We start from the raw sequence: 27,760 nt of genomic DNA, 5'->3' as shown, positions 1-27,760 counted from the left end.
CCTGCCACACCATGGAGGGGGGCACCCAAAAGCCTGTAGGCGTCAGGACAAGGTTCTCCAGGCTGCCAGGTCCTTTCACAAGGACCTTTGCCTGTTTTTGGCCAGGAATACACAGAATGACCAGAAGGAATTAAGCCAGCTCTAGAGGATGGTCTGGGAACTCCAGGGGCAAGCAGAGAAGTGCCCTTCCTGCCACTGCACGCGTGATCCTGCCCCTCTGAGATGCCCAAGTGGCAGCAAAGGAGGGCAGAGGCAGACCCACACCCCCCCCCTGGACACACAGGGCTAACAGAGCTGTCTGCTCCTGCAGGCACGGGCTGAAGGTCATCTCAAGTTCCTCTCCAGAAGAGGGGAATTGTCTGGCCCCTCCACCAGGCTTGAGCAGCGGGTGGCTGCCCCGCAGGGAATGGCTCAGCCCTGCTGACAAGATGTGACACACTGGCCTGGCAACTGTAACACTCACTCTCTGGAGACACTTTGGCTTAACTTAAAAGTTTTTCCGAGAGGAGCCTCCAGCAAACATCTGCCTGTCGTTAAACGAGAGCGTCAGAACAGAGGAGGAGGCCTGCAGAGAGGAGACCCCCGAGCAGCGCCTGCCCTGGGAGCACAGTCCTGGGGACAGGGCTGGGGTCTGGCCAACAGCAGGGGGTCCCAGCAGCTCTGCCTGCCTCCGTAGGCACGAGGCCTGCAGCTGGGCAGCTGGAGGGGCTGTTCTTGTTTGTTTAAAATTATTTTAAGAGGAGGATTGGTTTATCTGCAAGACCTGCAACAGTGAGCTGCCTCCTGGTCGTTTGGGATGTTGTGGACCAGACTGCTGAAGGAAAGCTCAGGTAAGATGCACAGGGTGCTGCAACCTGAGGCCAGCTCAGAGCTCCTGGCAGAGGTGGGGACACAACCCTCCCTGCGCCTCCTCCTTATCCCAGGGGACGTGCACTGAAGTCACTTGTTACAAACACAAGCCCCAGCACTCCCACTCCAAGGCTTTCTACGACCACACAGACTCTGCCAGAGCCAACTTAGAGCACAGAAAGTAACAAGGGAAAAACCAGCAGATACAAAAACAAACAAAACCCCACCCAGCTCCAACTGACCTTTTGCAGCTTGTCCCGGTTCTCCAGTAAGAGATTTTCTGTGCGCCTGTAAGCCTGAGCCACCAGGACTTTGGCTTCCTAGAGGAGAGCAACAAGAAGAGAGATTTGGCGCTCAGGTGGGAACAAATATGACATGGATAAACAAGGAGAGCTCAGAGGGATGGAATCTGCTCGCTGAGCCAGGCAGAAAGTGGTTCCCACCAACAGAATATACAGATAAGCTGTTTGAAAAAAAGCCAGAGGGCTCATGATAAGAAGCAGTGAAGTGCACGAGGACAACTCTCCAGCAGAGTTCCAGCTGATGGGAACCACAGTCCAGTGAAGGAGGCCATCCAGGAGGAAAAGGTGCAGCTCAGCACAAACCCCAGGAAAGCACAACCACAGCACTTCTGAAACAGTCTTTCATTTCCAGCTATCTAACTTTTCCACTAAGGCAATGTTTTTATTGCAGCAAGGAAGCCTAGTTTCCCAAGACAGGCCAACACTTCCCAGTCTGTCCAAGCCACCTGCCTGGTTAGATAGTCCCCCTGATCTAGGAAGTTAAGACATTTAAATAGTGCAACTGAGACTTTAAGACACAGGTTTCATGTAACCTGAGCACTGTACAGCCACGCCTAGATAAACATGGGACTCCTGAGAGCCTGGAGACAAATATTTGTCTATCTATTTGTCCACAGCTCCACAACAACACCCTAGACTCCCCAGATTACTCCTTTTCCCAAAAAGCATTTCTCCCTCTCTCCAAAAGTCACATTGGCTCCTCCTGTCTCCCAGAAGCTCCCCAGGGTCTTGCCCACACTGGCACCACCGCAGTTTTATGCACTACAGCATATTTTACAGCCACTTGCTGCAGCTTCAGGGAGCACACTGGGCTGAACTCACAGCTGGATGAGATTGTGCCTGTTCTGGAGGCCTCGCTCACAGTCCCAGCACACGGTGACAGAGCAGGAAGTGCTCAGTTGCTGAAGTTCACTGCTTCGTGGCTCAGAGAAACATGCAAACTGATTGGGGGAAGAACAAAGAGGAGCAGGAAACCACGGGTGGCCTTACATGGTCCATCATTTGCTGCAGTCCCTGGCTGAAAGGGCGCCGACCGATTCCCGGGGCACTCTCCAGGTCTGGGAAGGAGAGTTGCCCGATGCTGGGCACCATCCCGTACTGCTTCACCATGGAGTAGGCTATCTTGGTCACCTTCTTCAGGTCATCCTGAGCTCCTGGGCAGGGGAGAGAGACACAATACTTGCCAGCTCTGAGCTGAGTGCAGGAGGAGCACATCCTGCACAAACACTCATCCCACCAGTTGAGAGACCCACAGAAGCCCCCAGGTCTTCATGCACTGATGGACCTTCCGACACACAGCAGCGAGAAAACCTTCTGGTAGCTCACTCCTGTGCCACTGCCTGCTGCTGACATCCCATGTTGATAGAACTAGTTGGAAACACTAGGCCCCCCCATGAGCCAAAAAGTCTTACTGGGTAATTGTATCTGTGGCCTCAGGCTTTGGGATAAGTCTACAACAACACAGAGGCAACCAACAGTGAGACCTCCACGCTCACAAATGCAAGCCCAAGATCAAAACACAGTTGGATATTTCTCCTTCTCAGGGTAGGAGACTTCTGCTGCTCAGGTCACCTTGGACATAACAAGTGCAAAAATTCAGGCTCCCTGAGCACAATCTCCACCTGCCCGTGCCTGGCTCCTCACCTGTGGTGACTTTGTTAAAGGTGATGGCCTCAGCCACTCTGCCCCCCAGAGCCATGCACATCCTCTCCAGCAGCTGCTCCTTGGTGAAGAGGTACTGCTCTCTGGGAAGGATCTGAGCAAATCCCAGCGCGGCGTTAGTCCGAGGGGCTATGGACACCTGGAACACAGAGCAGCTCCCTCAGGTCAGAGGACAAGAGAGGTCCCAGCTGCCCAGCTGAGGGAGCACAGGACAGAAACAGGCCTGCATTCCCAGTGGAATCTGCTGTAAGCTGTGGGGCAGGGTGAGCTACAGAGACACAGCCAAGGACTGCAGCCTGTCACCATTCCTGTACCCCAGGCTCTGCCTGCACAGCTGCACACAGACACTTTCTGCTCAAGAAATGAAAAGGAAATTGCCCTCAACAGCAAGCCAGAGAAATCCTGGTATTTGGGAGTTGCCTTGGAGGGTCTGAGCCAGAGTTCACTTTACTGAGTTCCAGAATCACTGACACTACCTGGGGAATGATAGGTTGTTTTCAGAAAAATAAGAACCATTCCCCCCACCCACTAAATGAGAGTAATTAACAACAGTTCAGCTTGTACAATAGGTCATTCAGAGTGAATTTGCTGCTGGTGTTGAGCCAAGGAGCTGTTGCCCTTGTCATTTCCACTCTCTGTGTCAAGGCTTTTTGAGGAGAAGTCCATGGAAGAGCATGGAAGGCCTCTCCCTACAGAGAAGGGCCTCAGGCAGACAAGCTCCCAAGCATGTCCATCTGAAAACCGCATCTCTCTCCATCAGTATCAGAGCAGCTCCTGCAAGGGCTGCGACACACTGGCAAGGCCTGGCAGGGACAGAGCAGGGACACACAGAGCAGAGCCCTGCCCCTGGAGGGGGGACACGAACCCAGCAGGAGGAGACTCGGCTGCTCCAAGCAGCTCTACAGTGGCTTTTCACTGCAAGGCTTCTCCTATAGCTGGTTAATCAGCTTTGCACCACCACTGTCATTAATGGAGCCCGATTGGGGATTTCACCACAGGGTATTTGCCCTTTATTTTGCTGCAGTACTCCCAGCTCCAAGCTCGCAGAGGCTGGGATTACACAGCCAAATTCAACACAAATACTACAAAACAATCAGTGCATCTTGGGCAGGGGAACCCCAAAGGACCTCTTCCCACCCAGTGACAGCTTCATCCCTCAGGCAGCTGCTGGTGGTGGAGTTACCTTCATCACAGCCTCCGTGTGCTCCAGCAGCCAGCCCACCAAGGCATGGCCCGACTCGTGGAATGCCACAACCTTCCTCTCTTCTGGTGACAAGATCTGATTTCTTTTGGCAGTGCCTACAGGAACACAGAGAAACTGATGAGATAGCTGGCACAGGTATAACCAGCAGGGCAGAGTCCTGTGCAGCTGGGGGCACAAGGTAGCACAGGCTGTGGCTGAACAGCCAAGAAGCTTCAGCTCAAACCCTGTCTCGGGACAGGCAGCAAAAGCCCTGCAGTTCCATGCTGTGGAAGGTGCTCTCTGTCCCTCCAGCAGAAAGAAATCCATGCTTGGGTTGCATGAAAACACTGGCAGAAACTTCTCCCCCCTTCTCCTTACAACAGACTTAATCATTAGACAAGTAATTTAATGTCTGATGAGGTCACAGCTCTAGAAAGAACAGTTCTGCTCTCCTCCAGCTCTGCCAAAGGCACATTATGTTGTATTTCTGCCCAGGGAGAGATCTGCAGCAACTTCCTCTGTCATTTGCAAAAACAACCTGACAAAACCCAAACCAGAGACTGGCTAGGATGTGATACTCATTTTGCTGTATGGTCGTTCAGTCCCTTAGGCACAACATGAGAAGTAAGATGCTGTACTCTAAGAGAGAAGTCCCAGTTGGGATTGTTGTGCATTAGGAGTGTTCAAATCAGCAAAAGACCAAGAGTATATGAAATAATCTTCCTCCAAGACTGTGGAAGTGTCTCTGATTACACGTTGCATGCTCCACGTGGGCTTATTCCCAGGCTCCAGAGAACTAGCAAATTAAGCCATAACTCACACTTAACACATCCTCCAAAAAGGTGATTTTTTGAAAGTCTCTGTTTGCCAACCCAGTAATCCCTAACGCAGAGCAAGTCCAATTAGGATTTAAACCACAAAACAAAGTGCTGAATTGAAGTAAAACTTCTAGTCCATAGAGCAGATGTTAACTACAGAACACAGTGCATCTCAAGCACTCGTTATAGCTCTGCATGCTGAAGGAAAAAAGGTACCAGTGCTTTAAAGCTGATTTGTCTGCAGAGTGCCAGGAGCAGCAGGGGGTAGAGCAGGCAGAGTCAAGAGCTGTATCACACCAAGCTTGCTTCACATCTTGGAAAACAATATTCTATTAACATTAATTTTTAAACAATGTCAAGAGCTTTATTAAACAAGGAAACAGCAAAATTAGCATGGCAGATCTTGTAAAATTACTGCTCAGGGACCCTGAAAACAACTGTACCCTGCAAGGCATAATGGTGATGGAACAGCAGATTACTTGGAATAACCTTGATTTTCATCAGTCCCTCACCCTGCCTTCAGCAGCCTATGCATCTGCCTGTGTCTGCAGAAAGATGTGTCTGTGTATATATGTACATATATATATACACACACTCTGGAAGCAATCCTGTCAGCCCACCAAGGAGGGAGGGACTACACCACTCACAACAGCACACAGGGGTTACTTCTTTCCCTACACAAAGCAACCTCCAGGCAGGCAGGGGCTCTGAAGGCCTGTACTTACCACACTTAAGAGACAAACAACCTAGAAACAACTCTGGTGCATCTTTGCTGGTCTTACACTGTACACAGACCCCACCAAGAAAACAGGCTCCACTACATCTTCTGAGGACAACCCCTAAATGCCTCTGTGCACTCAGCAGGTTTCCTCCCTCCCTCCCACGAGACCTGACTTATTGACTGCTTTCTGTTCCCAAACTAAAAACACAATGGGAACTACCACAGAGAGAAGTTCTTACTCCTCCCTTACAGCAACACAAAGCTTTAAGGCTGACAGGGCCTCTGGACTTGCAAAGCTCTCCTTTGATTCCACACCACTCTTATTAAAACCAGAAGCTTATAATGGAGAGCACAGTCATATCTTCTTTCTTTCAAGAAAAGCTTTTATAGCAACTGAAATGCCCTCTGGATTGTGAAACCCAGGAGCATTCCTGTCACATGGCAAGGGTACATTTCACACACAGGCCTGGAGGGTTGTTTGGGGCCTTTTAGATTTATTTGGTCTACAAAAAATAGCCAGGTCCTGCTAAGAGGAAAGAATCTTATTAAGCAACAAAAAGCCTTTACAGCCTCCTACAGGCCACAGAGCCTGAATGAGGCCACTGAGCTTGTCTGCAGTGCAACTGCTGAGGCCCGTGCCCTGCAATGCCCCCCATTAATCCCAGAGAGCTACACATCCCCTGTGGCCTCACCTGCTTTTTGCCTCATCTCCCAAGTCTGGGGAGCTCAGGCCAGGGAGGAATTCAGAGAGAAAAGCCAAGGGAATCTACAGGGTGGGTGCTTTCTATCCTGCAGATGGGAAAATAAAGCACATCTTTGCTCCAAGTCTGGGGAGCTCAGGCCAGGGAGGAATTCAGAGAGAAAAGCCAAGGGAATCTACAGGGTGGGTGCTTTCTATCCTGCAGATGGGAAAATAAAGCACATCTTTGCTCCAAGTCTGGGGAGCTCAGGCCAGGGAGGAATTCAGAGAGAAAAGCCAAGGGAATCTACAGGGTGGGTGCTTTCTATCCTGCAGATGGGAAAATAAAGCACATCTTTGCTCCACTGATGAGGACTTCTGTGTCACAACTGGGAGCAGTCTGGGCTTTGTGCCAGCGTGCCCACAATTTCCCAAGGGTTTGCTTTTTAAGAGGCAGGTGAAACTGTCAGGAATTTTCTCAAAAGCCTTCTCATCAATGAGGAATTGTTTAGGCTTTTTCTGAAGGAGCAAACCCTCAAGATTGAATTCCAGGATCAGGAAAGAACCGATCCAGTACAAACATCCTGTTCCACACACTCGACTATGAGCAGAGTGTGTCAGTCTGTGTGCCCAGGGCCACCCTGGCACGACACTGGGACCTGTGAGGGTCTGACTGTGAAAGCCACAGCCTGGCTGCAGGGAAGCTCAGACCCAAACCCACCACATCTGAGTCCTTCAGGTGAAGTCAAGAGTTCTGAGAAGTTTTGTTGGGTTTTTTTTCCCTCTAATACACTGCTGCAGGGTAATCTCCAGAGGTTCCTCTGCTGGCAATCACACAGGGAAAGGCCGACAGGATGTTCCCAGAGGGAGAACAGTACTCTACTGTCTTTCAGTGGATTCTGCCAATTCATCAAAAGCTTTGGCTCTGAAGCCAAAAAAGAAAAATCTCTAATTTCTTGCTGCTGAGGATGTGAAGCCCATTTGCTATTCATGTGTATGTAGCAGGTGTCCTGAGCAGCAAGAAAAACCCAGAGATACTTCCACTCTTTCTTTTTAAAAACAACATCAACAAAACCCAACCATTTTAAACTGAAAACATGCAAATTTGAGTTCCCCTCTTTACTTTTTGCTACTGGCATCTTCCTTGAGCTATGGGTCCAAGCTGCCTGCAGATTCAGGAGGATAGATCCATCTGGGGTCTTATTTGGGGAACTGTGACTCTGGCATCTAAGCCCTTCAGGGCAGAGCACAGGCAGGATCCCTCTGTCTTCCTGGAATGTAACCTGCTCACTTGAGCCTCCTCTCCAGAGCCTGACACAGACTGAGACAACAAGAGAACTGGGTCACTCACCAGCAATGACTCTTTCCACAGCATACTCGAAGTTGGAGGTATCGATGGATTTGTGACCTTCTCTGGCAGCATGAAGAGCAGCTTCATTACATATATTTGCTATGTCAGCTCCTGCAGGCAAGAGTTGAACAAGAATTGCACTGGATTTGTTATCTGACAGATTTCAAGGGGCAGAAGAGGCAAGAACAAATCTGGAGAAGGACCTAAGGAAGTCAAATAGCCTGCATTACTTTGTTCCTTGGGAACAGAGAGCAGACCTAGTCTGTGGTGTTTATGTTGGATTGGAACAATACAGCTGCCTTGGCTCTGGAGGCTGGGCTGCCACACACAGGCCAGAGCTCAGCCATCAATAATGCCCAGGCTGAAGCCAAGCTGGCTCTCAGCAGCAGGGGATGCCGGGGCAGCCTGAGTTGGCACGGGCTGCTGCACTGTTCACAGAGCAACCAAAAACCTCAGTGCTGAAGAGAAAGAACATCTGTTCTGAGTTTGTGTGGGTGGGTGATGTTGGTGGGGGGCTGCTGAAAGAAGTCACGGAGAGGCAGTGTGCTGGGGCCTGTTAGAGGGGAAGCCCAGAAAGGATACTGCAGGAACTCCAGATAAACAGGAACTCTGGAGCCCCTTGCTCAGCACTCTTTCAAACTCCCAGGGACCTACCCGGGAAACAGGAGCCAGAACTGTCCCAGTTTGTACTCTGACCAAAGGAATTGCTATCTATTCCTTCTAGCACTTTCCTGGGAACATGCATCAACTTTAGAGTCTTTCCCCTGAAGTGCAACATCTTATCATCTCCTCAACAGGCTGGACAGGACTGTGAGCACTGGTTCCTTCCCTTAGGAATTAGGAGCCCAGGCATTATAAAAGTATATTTTCCCTACCTCCACACCCTGCTAGTCCCAGAAGACTGAAAATAGCCATGAACAATTGCTCATCACAGCTCCACTCAGCAGGGAGCTGGTCAGGTTCCCACTATTGCCATAGAGATGGAGAAGGTTTCAAGAAAAAAGCCCTTTATACCAAAATACCCTGTTTGAACTAAGCAATCAAAAAGCTCCAGGCTGAACTGCAGAACTGGAGCAGGAGCAGGCAGAGCAGCCCCTCAGGGGCAGAGCATGTCCTACCACTGAAGCCTGGAGTCAGTTCAGCAAGGTGCTGAGAGTAGAAGCTGGCATCTTGGATCAGCTTGAGCCCCTTCAGGTGCTGCTCGAAGATCTCTCTTCTCTCCTGCAAAGAACACAGAACACCTGAGCCCAGCAAGGCAGCAGCTCCCAGGCTAGGGAAGAGCAGCCCTGGCAACAGGGACGGGGCCACTGCCAGCAGAGGGCAGGGCTGTCCTGACAGCGGTTAGAGCTCCAGGAGCCCTGATCAACACCCAGCTCTCAAATTCAGAACAGATGTAGGAGGCCTACCGTGAGTCACTGCTTTCTCTCCCAGGGCCACTCTCCCCTCCCAACTTTCACTCTGATCTGTCTTGACTTCTCTCTTACCATAAAAGCACCAGCAGGAAGGAGCCCCCACTGCCTCTACCTGCTCCCTCACACCCTGCAAAGGCAAACCCGAACTGCCAGCTCCACAGGCTGAAACCGTTTCCCAGACGGAGGTGGGGGAGCTGCCGGCTGGCAAGGAGCCAGGGAGTGACTCATTCCGCTGGTCCAGGAGATCCTGATTAAAACAATGGGCTCGCTTGCCAGGGTTTTTCCCCTTCCTCCTTCAGGGCAGCTGCACAGTTCATGCTTCCGGTGCCAGATTGTATCAGGCATTTAAGGTATTTTAACTGAAAACTATGAGGATGCCAGTAAAGCACAGATGGGAGAAGAAGAGCTTGTGCTGCCAGAGCAGGCAGATCCTCACTGCAGCTGAGCCTGTTCCCAAAACTCTGCCACCAATGTCAACACGGCGGTCACGGAAGACTCCTAGTAAATGGATTTAAAAAGCATTCAAGAGAAAGTCACTGAACAGGCTGCCTAAAGGAAAATGAGGAGCCTTACAAGGATAGTGAGGACAATAAACCTAAAGAACAAATGTTGCTCAAGGCACATGACAATTTAAACTCATACAAGCCAACTTGCCAATTAGGTGGTTCCCAATTTCCTGGAGAGAAGACACAAACATAGTTCTGCATCTGCATGGCAAAGACAACTTCACAGGAGAATTCACTGCCAAAGCTCATACCAGAGCAGAGGGACTTAAAACCAGTGAATTATCCTTTCAGAGAAACAAGCAACTGCATTAGCATTGTCAAATCCTTGATTTAGAGCTCAGAAGTGAGAATAAAGGCAAACAGAAGCTTGTCTCCCTATTGTCTTTGAGCTCAGCCTTTGCCAGGCCAGAGAATCACTAGCAGGGACTGGGACACAAGCATTAAGTGAAGACAGGACAGTAGGTGGGATATACCTGGAGGGTAGGAAGATCAATAAAGATGTGCCTGTCGAGCCTCCCAGGCCTCATCAAGGCATTATCCAAGACATCAGCACGGTTGGTGGAAGCCAGCACTATGACATGGTCTGCAGTTCCCATTCCTGTAGAAAAACAAGCAAAACCAGAGGTGAAGGTTCTCATCACTACAGATACTGCATTGCAAGGACACAAAGGGATGGGGCAGGGCAGGATGTGCAGAATGTCTTGCAGGGCTTTATCACAAAGACAGAGGGTGTTCACTGCATCCTCTGGGGCAGCTGAGAAAGTGTCCTCTTCAGCTAGGACAGGAAAGAACCTCTGGAGTCACCCAGGTCAGTCTTTGGTCATCACAGATAATCTGAATTTCCCTTTTCATTTATTTAATAAACTTTGGCTTAAAATATTGTTTTATCCCTCCTTTTGCCACATTTAGAAATTGCTCCAACTAGAAAGGAGAATGGAATGAGTTGGAGATGTCTTCCTATCCCCAGGCTTATGTAATTTCCTTCTCCTGCAGCTCCAGGTTGTACAAACAAGGTTTACTGGCTGAAACAGCCTTTCCTTCTCAAATATTTCTGTGGAAAGCCCTTTCAGCTTACGTTTACTTTTAGCCTTCAGTCACAGACAGGCCACCATGATCACCAGGGGAGGGAAAGGCTTTCTTCTGACCAGCTCAGGTTAATGCAGAAAGGGAAGAGGTAACCTGACCACCCAGTAAGGGGCATGTTACAGCATGGTTTGGATCTTGTCTCACTTGTCTTCTCCCACTCAGAAGGCACCCAGGCATACTGGAGACCAGTGCAAAGACCAACCCTGCAGAACCCACACCACAGACACCTAGACAGACACAAAACACAGCCAAACAGCTCTGCAGTGATCATTAGCATACACTAGCTCAAGCCACAGTCAGAGGTTTTGTCTCCAGGTCTTAATGATGGTGGGGGCATCAGGATTGACATGCTTCAGTAGAGTAGCCTGCAGTATGGAGGCATCAAAGGCAGCCAGGGCTTCCTGGGGAAGCCAGAGCACTGGCAGCTCGAGGAGGGCAGAATGGGGCAGGCAGTTGTGCTGCTTGGGTGGGGAGTCAGAGATCATGTTGAATCACTGAACCACACTGCTTATTTATTACATTCCCTCAGGTGCCCCCAGGCCCCTGGGTATGAGTCACCTGCTTACAGCAGATTGGACAGCCCTGGCACACAGCAGCCATCCCAGGGAAAGGATGCCTTGGTCCCATGTGCTTCCCTCCCTGCCAAGTCACACGCTGCAGAGGCAGCGTCACGCACGTACACGGGGTGAGTTTCAGCTCCCCCCAGCTCCTCCAGAAGAGCTGCTGCCAAATGTGTCAGCACACACGAGCTCAGCAGGGAGATTAAGGTTACAGGTAACTCAGAAGGCTGGCTCTGTCAGCTTGTGCTGTAGCAGACCTCAGCCCTTCCTCCCTGCAGGATGCTGTCTCAATAAGCTCCTGGAGAGGATGAAGCTGGCCATCCTTCAGGCATGTGTTACACTGCACTTTGGGGTGTGATCAATAAGCAGCCCTGCAGGCACTCAGGGGATAGCAAGCTTCATTCACACGACAGGATTAGATGGTACAGCACATTATCTGCTTTGCAGCTGGGAAAACTCTCTTAAAATAGGTCTGACTATTAGAGCAAATATAAAAAAACCCAGAACCACTGACAGCAGCTTCCTCCTTCCATCAGCTTCTGCCCCACTTGCTCTCAAGCCTCCATCCCTGTGGTGCAAAACACTGCTCTGAGAAACCAACTGCTGCAGCTTCTGACTCCTGTGGCTGTTCCCAGTGCAGTGTCACCTGGCACCTCACAGGAAAGAGCAGCCATAGGAACAGTCTACAAAACAACACCTCAGTCAGATCAACAAATAAAAACTAAAGCTTTGAAAATCTAGCCTGAAGAGAGCCTTTGTATCTACAATGTTTATAAATGAAGCTGCTTCAAAAAGGGAGGGGAAAAGAGGGTCCACTTGAACTGGCAAGTGCTCTGCTCCCCACTGACACAGAGCAGGTTATTTCAGTGGGCATCTCATCTGCATTGTTACACTGTGGAATTCTCCAGCCACCTGTTCAAAAGCCTTCTGGATCTCATCTGTGAATAGCATCACCAAAACAGGGCTTCCTTTGTGAGGGAAGCCTCAAGGTCAGAAACGTGCCTACAGCACAGAGCAGAGGTGAGGTCTGGTCTGAGGACTTGAGGTCAAGAGCTGCTACCAAAAGATGTCCTGCATTTCCATTCACAAAACACAGAGCAGTCCAGGGCTGTCAAGCTCCTGTGAAATGCAGAGCAGAGGAGATATTTGGGTCACATTGCTCTTCTGCTTCTTTGTAGTTTGTGAGGGAAGATTCACTATTCAAACCAGGCACCTGTTTTGACAAAGACTGGAGTAGATGTGTCACTCTGCTAAAAACAGCTTTTGTATGTGCAAGCTCCCTCCAGTCCCTTCCCTTCTCCCACCAGACTCCTGGTGCTTCTAGAACACAAAGAAGCTGTCAGAGTTAAGGAAGCCAAGGCTGCTCACAGGAAGAGCACCACAATTACTCTAAACCCTTTGGACCAGAATGATCAGGTATCAAACTGCACATTCATCCCATCCAGTGTCACATAATGGCTGTTTTCTTGGTGTCATCATCCTTCCCCCAGCCTGCAGAGCAGGTTCCATATAGCTCTGACCCTTCTTTTCTTCCCCAGTCTTACCTCTGAGTAATCTCATTGGAACACACAAATTCAACCATGTTGCTGATGACTCACAGATCTACTTCTGTGCACCATTTCTTTCACACCAACAGCTAACGTGGCTGGACGCTGTTGCGCCGCACAACTTCAACCAGCAATTTCAGCTAAAGACAGCTAAAACAGAGCTCTCAACCTTCCATTTCAAGGCTTCCTCACCACAAACACACACCACGCCTCTGCTTGTGCTCAGGCAGAATTATTAACCTCCTAAAAAACCTTCTTCACCATCATGCTGAAAAGGATTTTGCTATGATGCACACAGCTCTTCAGTGTTGATTTAGGCAACATGGTCAGGCAGGTAACATCTCACGTGCCAAGATCACTGCTCCTGAGCACAAGCCAACAGTGAATCCAAGTTTCTCCTACCAGCCTGACAGTCCTTGCCAGCTGTCTCCCTTTTGACATTGTAAACTCCTTGGGCTATTTTTTTTTTAGTATGTGTTTGATAAAGCACTTAGCAAAATGAGGGACTTGGTACATGATCTGTATGAGGCACAAATAAATAATGAGACACTGTACATTTATAAACAAGCCAGGGAGCACACAGCAAACAAGGGACTATTAAAGTATATGTGGAGGATAATTTCACTTCTAAACTCACTTTATTCCAACAGAATTGTACCCTGATTTCTGCCTTGAGACTCACCAAGAAAATACTCTAACAACCATGACTGAGACTGGAAAAAATCAAGCATTTTCATTTTTGGTATGGAGATGCGGATTGTACTGACTACACGTTCCTGAACAGATGGACCTCCATTTAATTTGTTGTTGATCTGTTTCCAGCTCACCCTACAACTGTCAGAGGAAAAAATCCCAACCAAGCCAGGGTTGTGTGCTACTCCTGGCCTTTCCTGTCAAGCCCATCTACTACAGGGATCAGCTGAAAATAGTTCTGTTCACTGCAAGTCAAATTCCCCGAGTTGGTGCACGCGTGCAAAGTTCCAGGGAACTTCATACACATATTTAGGATGATTTCTGGTACCTGCACAGCATTCTGGGTTCCAGGGGTGTTCTGATAACTAGATCTATGTGGGGTTGTTCAGAACCTACTCAAAGTTTATTCCTCTCCTTCAAAAACTTCTTGGCATCTATGCTGAAGCAGAGAGGGGTCTGCAGGGACTCCAAAGCAGTATCACTCTATGCTGTCTCTACCATGCTGTGCTCCTACTTACAATTTCTCCTTCTGCAGCAAGGGCAGAGATCCAGAATTACAGATCATCTTGTGTGCAGTAGGAAGGAACATCTACCCTTTGCTGAAAGCATTTTTGCAAGCCCCAGCTTCCCTCCTTGGAAAGGGAGGACTGACTCCAGAGCAATCTCCAGAAGACAGTCTTGCTGCTGTACTGCAGAACCTGCTCTAATTCAGTGGGGCTGCATCCCCATTTCACTGCAAACTTCCAGGAAAAAAACCCGAGCAGTTTTAACCCCCAAGGTCTAGAGAAAGTGGGATGCTCTTAATTCTTCATATAATGAGACAACAAGTGTCACAGTTACAGTCAAGGGAAAAGGCAGCTCTGGCCCTTGAAGTTACCTTGTTTACGTCCCATGGGCTTTAAAACACTACCTGTCTTGGATGGACTCCAGCAAGTACCCAACAACATTTAATGGCCAGCTGGACCTAAATGTCACCCTCTACAAGCAGCAGTGCCCTTCCTGCCAATTCCTCTTCTTTTAGTTCCCCAGTACTGTAAATAATTCTCCTCTGAATGCATACTCCCAAACTGAAGCCATTTGCTACAGGAAGAGTCCCTGGGGTTGCTGTCCTCTGCCAGCCATGATCTCCAATACACGTTTTCTGTTGATTTTATGAGCAGGTGGATGCCACATGGTGCAAACTTACTCAGGATGGGGCACTACCCTCTCTTCTCACTCAAGTCACAAAACCAATTAGCTCTAGGGTCTTAAAATTCTCTAGGTTTAGCACAAGTCTATACAAGTGCCCAGCTTTCAAGAGGATTATCTCCACAAGTTAATCACAGCATATACTCAGAGATCTGACCTAAGCACCATTCCTTCCCTTGGCACCATCAGCTCTGGACCAGTCTTGCCTGTCTCTCCAGAAGGGAAGAGGAGAATGAGATTTGTGTTCATGCAACCCTGATTCCTACAGCGAGAAGAGAGTGTGGAAGTTGCCCCCTATCACCCCTATGGTGTTCAAGGCAAGGTTGGATGGGGCTTTGTGCATCCTGGTCTAGTGAAAGGTGTCCCTGCCCTTGCAGGTACGTTGGAACTAGATGATCTTCTATGTCCCTTCCAACCCAAACCATTCTATGATTCTATAAGTGGCATGGCAAGTTCAAGCAGGAAGAAAGATGTAGAGGTGATCAGGGCCCAACTGCTGAGGGGCAGAGAGAAATACTGACCATCCATTTCCACCAGCAGCTGGTTTAAAGTCTGCTCCTCTTCAGCATTGGCAAACCCAGAGATGTTGGTCGAACGTTTCTTGCCCACAGCATCGATCTCGTCGATGTAGACGATGCAGGGGGCACGAGCCTGGGCTTCTCTGAACAGGCTCCGGACCCTGGCAGCTCCAAGACCTGGAGGGGAAGGGAAGAAGTCAGTCTTGTAGCTAAAATCATCAGCAAAGCTGGAAAGCAGCATTACTGGCCCCAGATGAGACACTTGACAATGGAGAAGCCTTCAGTATAACACAGTCCCTTTCTCAACACTCCCACACAAAGAAACAGGCACAGAACTCAGATGTTTAGTCCTTAGGCACCACTGCTCCTGGAGGGTGCCAGCTTTGAACTGAGCTCCAGAAACTGCAAGGACTCTTCCAGCTGCTGGGAGAGAAGCTCTGCTCCCAGCTCCTAACATTAACTCCTCTTCCTTCCACAAATCCTGAAAGATTCATTGTGTTCCTGCACGCTGACCCTTGCTGGGTCTCAAGAGATCCAAGAGGAAAGGAGAAAAAAGATGGAAATGCCAAGGCAAAAAGGCCATAGTTTCCCCATCAGCAGAGAGCAGCAGAAAATCCATCAGCATTGTCATACAAGGAAGGAAGCCTCAGTCAGTGGGGCTAATAATAGGTATGGGACACTCAGAGAGAATGCTTTCAGGTGAAGAACCAGGGCTGCACATTGTCAGGAAGAAACAACTAGCAATTAATGGGCCTGCAGGTTAGGTTCTATATCATTGAGCACTCTCTGTCACTGAAAACCTTTTATATTTTCAGTAGAAAAATTCAACTAATCCTTCCCATGCAAAGAAGGGCTAAAACTCTGTCCTTTCCAGGAGGCCTAGCCAGCACCCTCCAACTTCACACCAGCCCAAGCTCCACACCCCTCCTCCTGGGAAGCTTACCTCCTATGACCTCCACAAACTCAGAGCCTGCCATGGCCAAGAATGGCACTTGTGCTTCTGTAGCCACAGCCTTGGCCAGCAAGGTCTTCCCACAGCCTGGTGGTCCTAGTAATAGGGCACCCTTGGGTACTTTAGCCCCAAGCTGAAGGTAGCGATCAGGACTCTGCAAGAACAACACAGCTCTGTCAGATCTGCAGCTCACATGAAGCATCTGAAGAAGAACTGGGCCTCCCAGAACTCCACAAGACTGTTCTCAACCTGAGCAACTCATGGGAGCAGCTGCACCTGCATTCTTTTAATGGAATTGGATACACAGAGATGGAGTCAGGCCGATCACAGCACAAAAAGCTCTCAGCTTATTTAAGCAGGCTGCTCAGTGTCATGAAGGATGAAGAGAAGAATATACTCTCCTCCCTAGGTCAGCCACCTATCTCAGAAGATGAGTAGCAAGCACCATTTTTGTTTTATTTTTAAATACCTTTAAATAGTCCACAAACTCTTTGACTTCCATTTTTGCTTCGTGCATTCCCGCCACATCCTTGAAGCCAATCCCTTTTCCCGACTTCCCATCCACGATGGTGAAACGAGCCATCTTCAACTGGTTCTGTGGGAGGCAGCACAAATCCTGAAGGCCTGCTCTGCCTTTGGACATAGCACAAGCCTGGAAAGGCTGTGTGTGACACTCTGAGAGACAGCACAGGTATAAGCTGCCCCTCAGAAGCAACACCAAAATGCCCACCAAGGCACTGGTGTTTTATTGATGTCTGCTCTGCAGACACTTCACAGCCAGACTGCAGGATCAGGGACTCAAACTTTAATGTTGCTCAGAAGAGAGAGAATCTGCAGTAACAGTCCTAACACAACCCAGGTTGAACTCCATGTAGACCAAGCAGGGATACTAATTAAAAACGTGCAGAATGCCCCAAACCTTATTTGGGATCTTCTCCCTGATTTCTAAATGCTCTGATCCTTAATACACATGGGATAGGCATTGTTTTGAGGAATAGGTATTGATGGTAAATAATTACCTATCCAGTCTTGTAAATGCATATGAACAGACACTTCCCATCCTTGCTCAATGCTGCCACTCGTTTCTACTGCAACTCAATCCGGGACAGAACTATAGGTTCTCAGATTTAACAGACACCACATTTCCATCTCCTGGAGTGTGTTAAGCCACAGTGACAGTCAAAACAAGAATTCAGTTAAACGCCCTCCTTGTAACTGCTCATTATGTTCTACTGAAAACAGCTACTCAGACTTTTTCTTTGAGAAGGAAGTTTACAGCTTCGCAGGCCTGAGAAACACCAGCTTATCCAAACGAAGAGTTAAACAGGCAGGGTTGAGCTGTCCCCACTTCTGCAAGGACAGCATCCAGCCCTCCAGGCCCTAATTACTCAACACTTCTTTACAATGCTCTTCTCCTCTGAGCAGCTGCATCCCTTTGTGTGAAGAGAATCCCAAAGCCAGAAAAGGAGATTGAGTGGGAAATCTAACAAGGGACTGAATTCACTGTATTTCATCCTCAAATCCCTGCAGTCCATGGAAGTGCACCCAGGGCTGATTTCTACAGTTTCATCAGCTGACCCAGGCAAGGGGGGAAATAGGGAGGAGGAGATTTCACTGATGTTGCAAGTGAGGCATGTGGCATGAGTAGAACAGGCCAACACATAACAAGAACCAGAATCTGAACATATTTTATAAATTTGAGAACTAGTTTTGCAGAAAGCAGCAATTCCTACTTCTGGCTGTATGGCAGGCATATTGGCAGGACCCAGGGAAAAACACCATCTGCAGCTGCAACTCATTAGCAGGCTTTTAAAAAACGCAGAGCAAACTGGACTGCAAATTCACTGAGCTCAGCCCTTCCTGCCGCGGGGAAAAAAAGGGCCTCAGCTCCAGCCGGGGACTCAGCCAGATGATTGGGCTGGAGAAAGATGCAAGATGTGTCAAGACTGGAGAGACCTTGGCCCCACTTAGTTCTCATTCTGCACTGACTTTAGGAGATGAGGCCAGCAGAAGACAAGACTACCCAGGGGTTCCAAAGCAACCTGAAGATGCAGGATACTCACAAAGGCGTTGAATCCTCCTGCCCGGCCTGCAACCCGAATGAGGCGGAAGAGGCTCCAGAGCATGGACAGAACCACAAGGGTCACCAGCAGGGAAGTGAGATCACTGGGAACAACAGCAAAACAGGTACAGGTTGAACTGCTCAGCCACAGCTGGGTAAATATTGCTCAGTATTACTATTTTCAGTATTCTGAAGGTCCTGACATTCAGGCTGGAAGTGCAGCAATGAGCAGACATGACTAAAAAAACGGAATCTTTACAGGGTCTTTTTATACATATAAAAACCAAAACCCCAACAATTGCGTAACCTAAGAAGTTGAACAGAGGACACTGGCAAATACTGCTTACAGCTGTGGAAGAAATTCGACCTCACCATCCCCTTCAGAGGCATTTCCAGTTATAAAACAAATAGGACCCTCAGGCAGACAAATCACACCCAGAGCAGAGGCTTGTGGGGCTGGCAGTCCATCCCAAGGGAGCTCACTGCAGGGGGCCTGTGTTTGGCAACACTAGGGAGATGCCTACTCCCCTAGTCCTGGCAGAAACCCCAGTACTGGTCTCCCATTAAGAGGCTGCTCTACCTAGCCTGGTTGGCCATCCCTGGTTAAGTCTCTCAGAAGTCCCTTATGTGAGAAGGAAGTGCCACAACAACCACCACCACCAACTTTCTGGATCCTCTGCAACATCAATCGCATGAGCAGGGAGATGTGGAGCAGAGCTGGCACTGAGGGGCTAATGCAGTTGCAGGACAAACACACCGAGGACAAATATTTTGTGAGCTCTACATGAAGGATGCAAAAACTATCACATCAGATGACAGTTTGGGAACTGTGGGACCCTGCTCTGCTCCACGTGTCTGTGAAATCATCTGGTCTTGCCACACTTCTGTCTCTTATCTTTAAACTAGCAACATGCGTTCCACCTCCCACAGAGGGGTGATTTACTTAAGCAAGGGGACCAGCATGTGCTATACATCCAGCTCCAGTTGGTTCTTCTCAGGGAGAGATCCTAGGCAACACTGGAAACTGAAAGTCACCCTCCATTTGTCAACTACATTTAATTTTGAAGGACACATCTCACAGTAAACTGGATCCAAGCTACAGGTGCTTTGCCCCTCACAGGTTCAAACTCCAGAGTGAGGTTATGAACCCTCCAGACAAGTCTCCTGAGAGACTTCAGACCCTGTAATACGTCTTAAAAAAACCAACTCTTTTCAGGGCCAGGGGAAGCAGCTTGTATTGGTGGCTGACTAACTGTTCAGTCTACTCTTCCTGTTACACACAGGTTTGAAAAAATTGGCAAGTTCTGAATTTCAACTAAAGGTCTCATACTGCATGATCAATTAAAAGAATTATCTTCCTATAAACCATGTATTAAAAATATGCTATTCAGAGGACAAGCAACTAGACAAAATCCAGTCCAGGAATCCATTCACATAGGAACATGACTTTTTGTAAGGTGTCTGGGAGGAACACACATGGGCCATCCCCACCTGCAGCTGGAAAGGCACTGTGCTCCAAACCCCACCAGCTACTAAAAGCAGCAGATGATCTGCACCTTCACTCTGCATGGTACACAAGTAGGTGACCATGCAGACAACTAGTGGCAGGAATCTGTTGTCAGAAATCAGGATTCCTTTAATTGGCAGACAGGACTCAGTACTACCTCTCTGTTTGTACTGCAGAGTAAGCAGCTAGCTGAGAGCTCTCCAAACACTGAAGCCTCTTCCTACACGTAGGGAAATGATGGCCTTCAGTGATGGAGGTGGACTTCAACAGTCCAGTGGGTGAGCTTCAGAGTCTGGTTTGTGCTCTGGACCCCATAAATCCTGCCTTGCAAAAACAAGCTTAGCTGAAGTGCAAGTAGGAGCAAAACATTACTACATCATATGAAAGCCCAGAGTAAAGCCTGGCCAGGGCCCTAGAGTCTTTTCACAGATCTTCCCTCTTCTCTGAACTATCTTAGTTCAGAATTAAAAGTGAGGGATGTTGTCACCAATATAAAAATCAGCAGTAAGCACAAACTTGTATCATACTTTCCATAAATGCCAGGATGTTTGTAGGAAACAGGGATTCTCTCTCTCTCATCAATATTCAGCTCGTCCTCTGCAGCTCTCAGCTTCTCTTCAAATTTGTCAATGTTTGCCACCCGCATGGTGTACAACAGGGTCACGTTCTGGGGACATGCAACCAAGAGCAGTGGATGAGTACTGGAGGGTAAGAGACAACAAGGAGCAGAAGTGCACAACATGAGCCAGTCAGAGCCAGGTCAGCTTTGTCTTATATCCTGCGATGCTGCATCAATGAATTCATGAGCAGGGAGCTGATTCTGATGCTCCACATGAACTTAGAACACCTCCAGTCTCCTCAGAGCAAGTTTACCAGCTAGAGCTTCACTGAGCATGTAGAATCATAGAGTGGTGAAGGTTGGAATGGATGTTAAAGATCATCAGGTTCCAACCTCCCTGCTCTGAGCAGGGACACCTCCCATCAGACCAGGCTGCACAAGCCTCATCCAACCTGCCCTTGAACATCTCCAGGGAGGGGGCAGCCACAGCTTCCCTGGGCAACCTGTTCCAGTACCACGTTATGCTCACGGGGAGGAATTTTTTCCTGATGTGTATCCTAAATCTCCCTGCTTTCAGTTTAAAACCATTACCCCTTGTCCTGTCACTGCCCTCTCTGGTGAAAAGCCCCTCCTCAGCTCTCCTGGAGCCCCTTCAGGCATGTTCATTACTTCAGTTCTTTACAGCATTATAATCTAAGATCATTCCAACTGCAGTCACTCACAACTTGTCCATGGGGAGTTCCTCCTGGGTGCAGATAAACCTCCACAATGTCACTCTCAGGCACCACTTCAATTCTCTGGACCTCACCCTTTGCCAGCATCTCATTGACAAAGTAGTTCCAGGAAATGCTAGTCCCTTCTCTGTTCTCAGTGACCATGAACCGGAACATCAGCACTATGAGTGTCAGGATGAGCAGGGCCCGCAGGCGTTCCAGGTGCAGCTGATTTTCCCTTTTTCTGCGTTTCTCCTCCTCTGTAGAAGGAACAACAACAACAAAAAATGATGTCAGAGAAAAACAGATATGAGCATGTGATTGCTGAGCTTTTTGACCTAAGGAAAGGACAATTCAATGACAAAGACTGACACACCAGCAGCTCTCGGGGGTTTCTGGTTGCACGTTTGGTTTCTCCTGAAGGACCAGGCTCAGAAGCAGGGCCAACCTGCATTGCACAGGCAGTTTTCTGCTTGGCTCACAAAGGAGGTTGTGTGACTTGCCCAAGGTTACATCCATGAGTCAGTTTTTTGGATAGTGTGACCTTCCCAGACCTTTCTGGCTTCTAGACCACAGGGCCTCAGCTGCACACGGGAAACAGCGCCAGGTCAGAAGCCTGTTTATGAAAGCACCAGCACTCGATGGAAACAGTTGCCTGAAAGGAGGCAAATTCTGCATCCTGCCAGCAACAAACCAGCCTGCATCCCACTGCTGCAGCTGTGCTCAGCTGCTCCCCCATGCCCCAACAGCCAGGCAGTGAAGCAGTGTGTGCACAGACCATGGAGCTGATGGAGGAGGAATTTGAATTTGAGGAGGAACTGAAGCATCAACCAGCCGAAGACAGACCCTCACTTGCAAATGTTGTTGACTGTATGAAAAGAGACAGTGACCTCAGACACATTTAAAAGAGCTCCGATCAGCACTGCCTGTTTCAAGGCAGTCTAATCCTCCTCCAGCAGAATTCAGGTGGTCCCCTGGAACCATCACAATCCCACCAAGTGCAATTGTGTGCTAAAATGAAAGAATCTCTCACTTGCCTGGCCTAACATGGGTATATATGCAGCCTACCTGTGTATATCAACACTCAAAGCCATCTCACTTTCTGAGGTTGCACAGATTCCCTCCCATGCTGCAGCACGAACCTCATGTACAAAAAGCTGTGATAACTTGTCCACGTGAAGGCTCCGTGCCAAAGAAGATTCCCAGACTAGCTGAGCCTCCCCCACCTCTCCTGCACCAGTGACCCACTGAGGTGGTGAGATCAAGGGATGGTTTGCTTGAAGCCTTTGCCACCACACCTTTTTTTTTTTCTCCAGACTCTCAACATTTTTTGCACTGTGTAGGCAAACTGAAATAAAATTCTGTGGCCTGCAAAGGACTGCACAGCTCAGTGTCAGCTGCTGGCTGGTGCTTGAGCTGCTCAGATGACAGTAAGTATCTCCTCTTCTTCCCAGTCATATCTGGATGTTCTTGATATATAATTTAGCACTTGATATACAATTTAACACCAACATGCCATACATACAGACTATCCTATACCCAGAAATAAATTCCTTCTGCACCACTGGCTGCCAGTGCCCCTGCCCTGCTGCAGCCCAGATCCATTTATTTGCAAATTCCTAACGAATGTTCTGACACCAGCATTTATCACTAGCCACCAATTAGACCCTCCACACACTGCAACACAACCAGGGGACAAACATATGACCCAGTCAGATGCTAAAAAAAGGACTCTGTCCTTCAGATCCACAGCCTCATTTTTCACTCGTTTCCCAGCTCTGCTCCACATCCAACAGGAAAGGCTGGTTCCTAAATAGAAACAATGCAGCTTTTCAGATAAGGTCATCATTTCAAAAGAGTGACAAGCTCAGACACTGTGCCCAGCCCATCCACTTTTTTCTTCACTGCCATCTCCTCACTCCTCTGTTATCTGCTCCATCCACCTTCATTAGAACACAGCAATTCATCACAAAGCTGCAGGATGACACCCTCTGTAGTCTTGTTACAGAAAATTTAAATATAGTAGGATAGAGGCCTTAGTCTGAGTAATATCCTGAAGAGCTGAGCAAGCTCTAAAAAATATCTCTATAGAGAAAAGAAACAACTCTAGGATGAGTCCAGCAGCAAGTCCACCCTTTGCTGTGTAGGTTCCTTGGAAATGCCAGAGCCAACTGTGGCTAAAGCATCTTGCTCTGGCACATTTCAGACCAGGTGAGGAAGCATCCATGATGTTCCCAAGTACACGTGGCTGAGGATACTGCCACAAAAAGATCACCAGGAGGTAGGAGCTGGCCATTAGATATTTTGATGCAAACAACCTCTCCAGTTTCTAGGAATTACCTAGGGCCTGTCACCTACAGCTGAATAATTTCAGGAGATGAACATTTCTAGAAAGCTATAAGGCAATGCAAAGCTTTCTTCTGCTCTGCTCTTAATTAAAGACAAATCCAATCTATTTCTGTGCTTATGCAAAGTGTGACTATCTTTACAATACAGCATTCATATTGCACCATGAGCTACCCCACATTATTCGGCAAATGAGAACCAGTAACTGCCTGTGACACTTGCAAGCAACAGCTGTGGGAATACTTCCAGCTTTTCAGTCTCAAAAAGCCTCCATGAAGCAATGATTTGCCATTAACCCCAAATCTGAACTCTCTGATTAAAATCTTGCAAGGGCTGCAGTGACAGTTTGAAGAGTTCTTTTTAATAATTACTGCAGAGAGGATATTCCCCTGGAGCCACAGGGCAGCATTCCACCTCCCAAAGCCAAGCCATCCATTAATCACAGGAGAAATGAGGCCACCAAACATGATGTGTTTCTGTTTACTGATTTCAGCAGCTCCAACACTACTGCAGGGCCCTGTTCAGCCACCCCATATGCTCCTGCAAACACTGAGGGCCCCAGCCTCGAAGCTCTGCCTCCCCCAAGGAGAATACCTGCCCTCACATCCCACTGAAGGCTTCATCCCAGTTAAATGGATCAAACAGGCACAGCTGCTGCTCTTGCCTTAGAGAAACTGCAATGGCAGGAGCCAGGCTCAAAGTCAGCAGCAGCTGACTGCTTTTACTTCAGAAGTCAGTTAATTCAGGAGGATTCTACCATTGTGCTTAAGTACAACAAAGGAAAAGCCAAGTGATTACATTATCTGATGACACCTAAGTGAAAGTTTATCACGTAATTTATAAAATCATATTACAATGCACCAATGCGGTGCTAAGTGCCTGCCAACTCGGTACAAAGCTCTGGAGCCCACCATCTACAGCAGGTTCATCCCTCACTCAAAGGGCTAGGACACAAGCAGCACAACAGACATCAAAATACACTCTCTGAAGACATCAACAGTCCCTAAAAGCATCAACTCATGACACAACATGAAGAAAATTATTAGGTCTGTCACACTTCTGCAAGCACTACTGACTAGATGGAAGACTGAGACCTTCACCTGGGCCTTCACTTCTGATACCTTTCTTGAATTGCCCCACCAGGCCTGCAGATGGAGGACAAGCCATCAGCTATGGGACTTCACACCTAGAAATCTACACCAGAGAGTCTGAAAACATGCCTTATCCACAGCCCAGAAAAGCTCTGCAGGCACTTCAGTCCTTGGGAGGCACATACAAACAAGCACAGCATTTTCCTTCCAGAAGTGGAAGAGTCAAATTACACTAAATGGAAAGCAGCTGGTGTCAATCTACAAAGAGCAGAAAGTTGACAACAATAGCAAGACTTGAAGGGACACTCACAAAACCCACTCCTATTTGAAAAATGCTTGGTGAAAACCTACTGGTAGAAGATAACAACAGTGCCACCTACAAGGATCAGAACACTGCCTGGCAGAAGTGACAGGAGGTTTTTTGTCTAGTACACTGAGGTTACCCCCCCACACCCACACACCTCATTAGTATCATTAAATTCCTCACCCCCTTAAGGTACAGAGAGGACACTCCTCCACTGCCCAACATTATCTGGCACACCATGGAGATCTCTGGGATCCAGGACACATTTACTGAGCTAAAACTCATTTTCAGTAAGTCCTGCACAGCAGGATGCCTGGGGTTGAGGCAGTCAGTATAAAACGTGCAAAAAACAGTATCTAGGAAGACTGATATTTTAAAAAAAAGAACAATTCTGGGCAAGTGCCGTTAGCAACACAGCTAAGAACTTTTAAGGAATCTATTTTTATGTCTGAGCTCTGTAAATCACTGTAAGCAGAGACATATCCACAGTGAAGGTAAATGAAAGGTAAGAGAAAAACAGAACCCAGCTTCAAGAACTAAATTTAGTTAATACGAGTTTAAGACAAAATGCTCTACAACAAAATCTCCAAACCAAAACTCAGTTAATTCCACTGCTCCACCTTGTAAAGCACCAAGGCTAAGGCAAACATTAATGAAGTTATTTACATCAGATGCAAAGGGGCACAAAAAGAATCCGTTTCATGATCTGTCTTGAATCTCAGCACTCCCATCACCTAAACAGCCCTTCAAACACGTTCCAGGCCACGGGCTGGGGAGGTGCTGAGTTACAAGGTTCAGGTTTACAGCTTGCCAGGGCCAAAGGCACTGAGGAGGATCTTCCACACTGTCCACCCTCATCCCTCTCACACACACAGATTGTTACACTAAGTGTCTTTCTAGCACAGACATACCATCATCCTCCTGTGGAGATTTCTTTTTGAACCCTCCATTCTTCTGGTTACTCCTCTGGGAGCTTGAAGTAGTAAACCAGTAGGTGCTACCTGCAGGCAAGCAGAGTTAAGTAGTTACTACCAGGAGACCTCAGGAGACAGGGAGAGAGTGGGACAGAAGATGGCAGAAACTCCAAACATGGAGCAAGCAAAGCTCCACATCTACCCAAGAGCACAGATTGATTCCTGTGCCAAGGAAACAGGACAGGCTCAGCAGAGGGAGCAATGGGAGGGACAGTCTCCTTCAGCTGCCTTAAAACTCATCCTCCCAGTCTGAAGAGTGAGAAGAAGAACTGACTTTGTTTTACCTTTCTGTAGTTTTGCTTTTAGCATTCAAATAACATTTTCTAAAATACACTTTAAACTTGTTCCAGTGCAAGGTTTTCAGCAATGTCAGGTGACAAAGGTGGGTGACATTGCCTCAGGAGCAAAGCCTGTGATGAAAGAGTCTCTCCTTTAAAGTCTGTAGTTTTTAAATTAGCTTTTTAGGTCTAATGACTCAAGTGTTCCCTTCACCACGTTGAGCTCCTTGAGAAAAGGTGCCTCTGTTCATCCCTGTCACCAAACAAAAACCTGGAACCCCTGCAAAATGCACACCCCGCCCCAGCCAAGAACAGAAGAGCTTTGTTTCAGTTTCAGGAACATAGGCAGTGCAGGTAAGGAAGTCAATATTCTTACTAAATAAGACCTTTTCCCCTCCTCCCCTGGACAGTTGTTCCTCAGGACTCACCTAAGAGATTCCAAAGCCTGACTGGATCTCTAATTATCTGTTGTTTCACCAGGGCTCCACTGAGACCTCGAGGTGTGGGGGAAAGTGTTTGTGACAGAAGGCTCTGAGGAAGAAAAACAGAAAAGGATAACAATTGGATTGCTTAACCTTTCTGTGTGCTCTGAGACTAAGATTCCTAAACATGAAAATATTGTGGCAAGTAGCAGCTGGGAGACCTGAACAGTATTCCTGGTAGTGCTGTAAACTTGCCATGTGACTCCAAAGATGTTGTTTATAACCCCATTTAAAGAAACCATATGTATAAACAGAAACATATACTCAAAACACTGGAAAATTTTCTTTTTTCTCCCTGTTTTTCATTCTAAAGGTCTGTTGGAGGTCAGTTCTGAAAACGTGAAGATCCCTTTTCCACAAAGGGAAATGTTCAGGGCCATGACTTTGTAACCCCACTGCCTGGCAGGAAGGACAACACAGCCACTTCCCCTGGCAATCCAGCAGCAATCCTGCCACCAACATTCACATTTAAAGGCATCTTCACAACACTGGAACTAACATTTACTAACGCTCCCACTGCACACAAGTCTTGGCCTTTTTCTGATGACTGACTTCCTGTCTAACCACCCCTCTACTGCACAGGCACCAATTTCTGAGCAGCAAAACCATCCAGGGGCACTGATGAGGCCAAAACCTCTCACCCTTTTTTCCAGGTTTGCTGGGCAGCAACAGGACTGTTCTGCTGCCTCGAGAGGGAAACCTCTTGGGATTGATACTTTCTAGAACACAAAACAGCTTAGAGCAGTTTAAATCAATCACAGAAAAGAACTGGCACGATTCACAAAGCAGTCCCACAATTGCTCTTCCTCCATCACCTACTTGGCCTACTTGGACAGGCAGGGCTTTTCCACTGCACTGAACAAAAACACCCAAAAAAGGTCTTAAATAATTTTTGGAGGCCTGTTTCAAACATGGACTTTTCCTTCTGCCTTAAGGGCTGAGGTGGGGAGGGGGAAAATGCATCTGTGGAGCACATGAATGTGATGGGTAGTTACACAGAATCACAGAATGGTTTGGGTAGGAAAAGACCTTCAACATCATCCAGTCCAACCACTAACCCAGCCCTGCCCAGGCCAGCCCTGCCCCATGTCCCTCAGCACCACATCTACAGGGCTTGGAAACCCCTCCAGGGATGGGGACCCTGCTCTGGGCAGCCTGGGCCAGGGCCTGACAACACTTTTGGGAAGAAATTTCTCCCAATATCGAGCCTAAATCCCCTTGGCACATCTTAAGGCCGTTCCCTCTGCTCCTGTCCCTTGTTCCTGGGGAGCAGAGCCCGACCCCCCTGGCTCCACCCTCCTCTCAGGCAGCTGCAGAGCCAGCAGGTCTCCCCTCAGCCTCCTGTTCCCCAGGCCCAACCCCCGCAGCTCCCTCAGGGGCTCCAGCCCCTTCCCCCGGGACACAAAACGCCAGAACC

General features: G+C 48.2%; 1 protein-coding gene across 1 annotated transcript in view; it reads right to left on the bottom strand.

Moving 5' to 3' along the window:
- SPG7 (spastic paraplegia 7 (pure and complicated autosomal recessive)) overlaps positions 1 to 27,760 on the bottom strand; it is a 77,860-nt gene that overhangs the window by 582 nt on the left and 49,518 nt on the right. Inside the window, exons 2-16 of the mRNA XM_010008453.1 lie at positions 26,290 to 26,392; positions 25,521 to 25,610; positions 20,878 to 21,128; positions 20,124 to 20,263; positions 18,091 to 18,193; positions 16,497 to 16,622; positions 16,019 to 16,181; positions 15,079 to 15,252; positions 9,957 to 10,081; positions 8,684 to 8,786; positions 7,566 to 7,676; positions 3,997 to 4,112; positions 2,796 to 2,952; positions 2,142 to 2,305; positions 1,092 to 1,169 (exon numbers count right to left, since the gene is read on the bottom strand). Of these exons, the coding sequence (XP_010006755.1) occupies positions 1,092 to 1,169; positions 2,142 to 2,305; positions 2,796 to 2,952; positions 3,997 to 4,112; positions 7,566 to 7,676; positions 8,684 to 8,786; positions 9,957 to 10,081; positions 15,079 to 15,252; positions 16,019 to 16,181; positions 16,497 to 16,622; positions 18,091 to 18,193; positions 20,124 to 20,263; positions 20,878 to 21,128; positions 25,521 to 25,610; positions 26,290 to 26,392 (2,004 nt within the window). The remainder of the gene's footprint in view (positions 1 to 1,091; positions 1,170 to 2,141; positions 2,306 to 2,795; positions 2,953 to 3,996; positions 4,113 to 7,565; positions 7,677 to 8,683; positions 8,787 to 9,956; positions 10,082 to 15,078; positions 15,253 to 16,018; positions 16,182 to 16,496; positions 16,623 to 18,090; positions 18,194 to 20,123; positions 20,264 to 20,877; positions 21,129 to 25,520; positions 25,611 to 26,289; positions 26,393 to 27,760) is intronic.

The sequence above is a fragment of the Chaetura pelagica genome, unplaced genomic scaffold (assembly GCF_000747805.2).
Source record: "Chaetura pelagica isolate M959 unplaced genomic scaffold, ChaPel_1.0 scaffold232, whole genome shotgun sequence".
In the NCBI taxonomy this organism is placed as follows: Eukaryota; Metazoa; Chordata; class Aves; order Apodiformes; family Apodidae; genus Chaetura; species Chaetura pelagica.
This window is presented reverse-complemented; position numbering and strand designations above follow the sequence as displayed.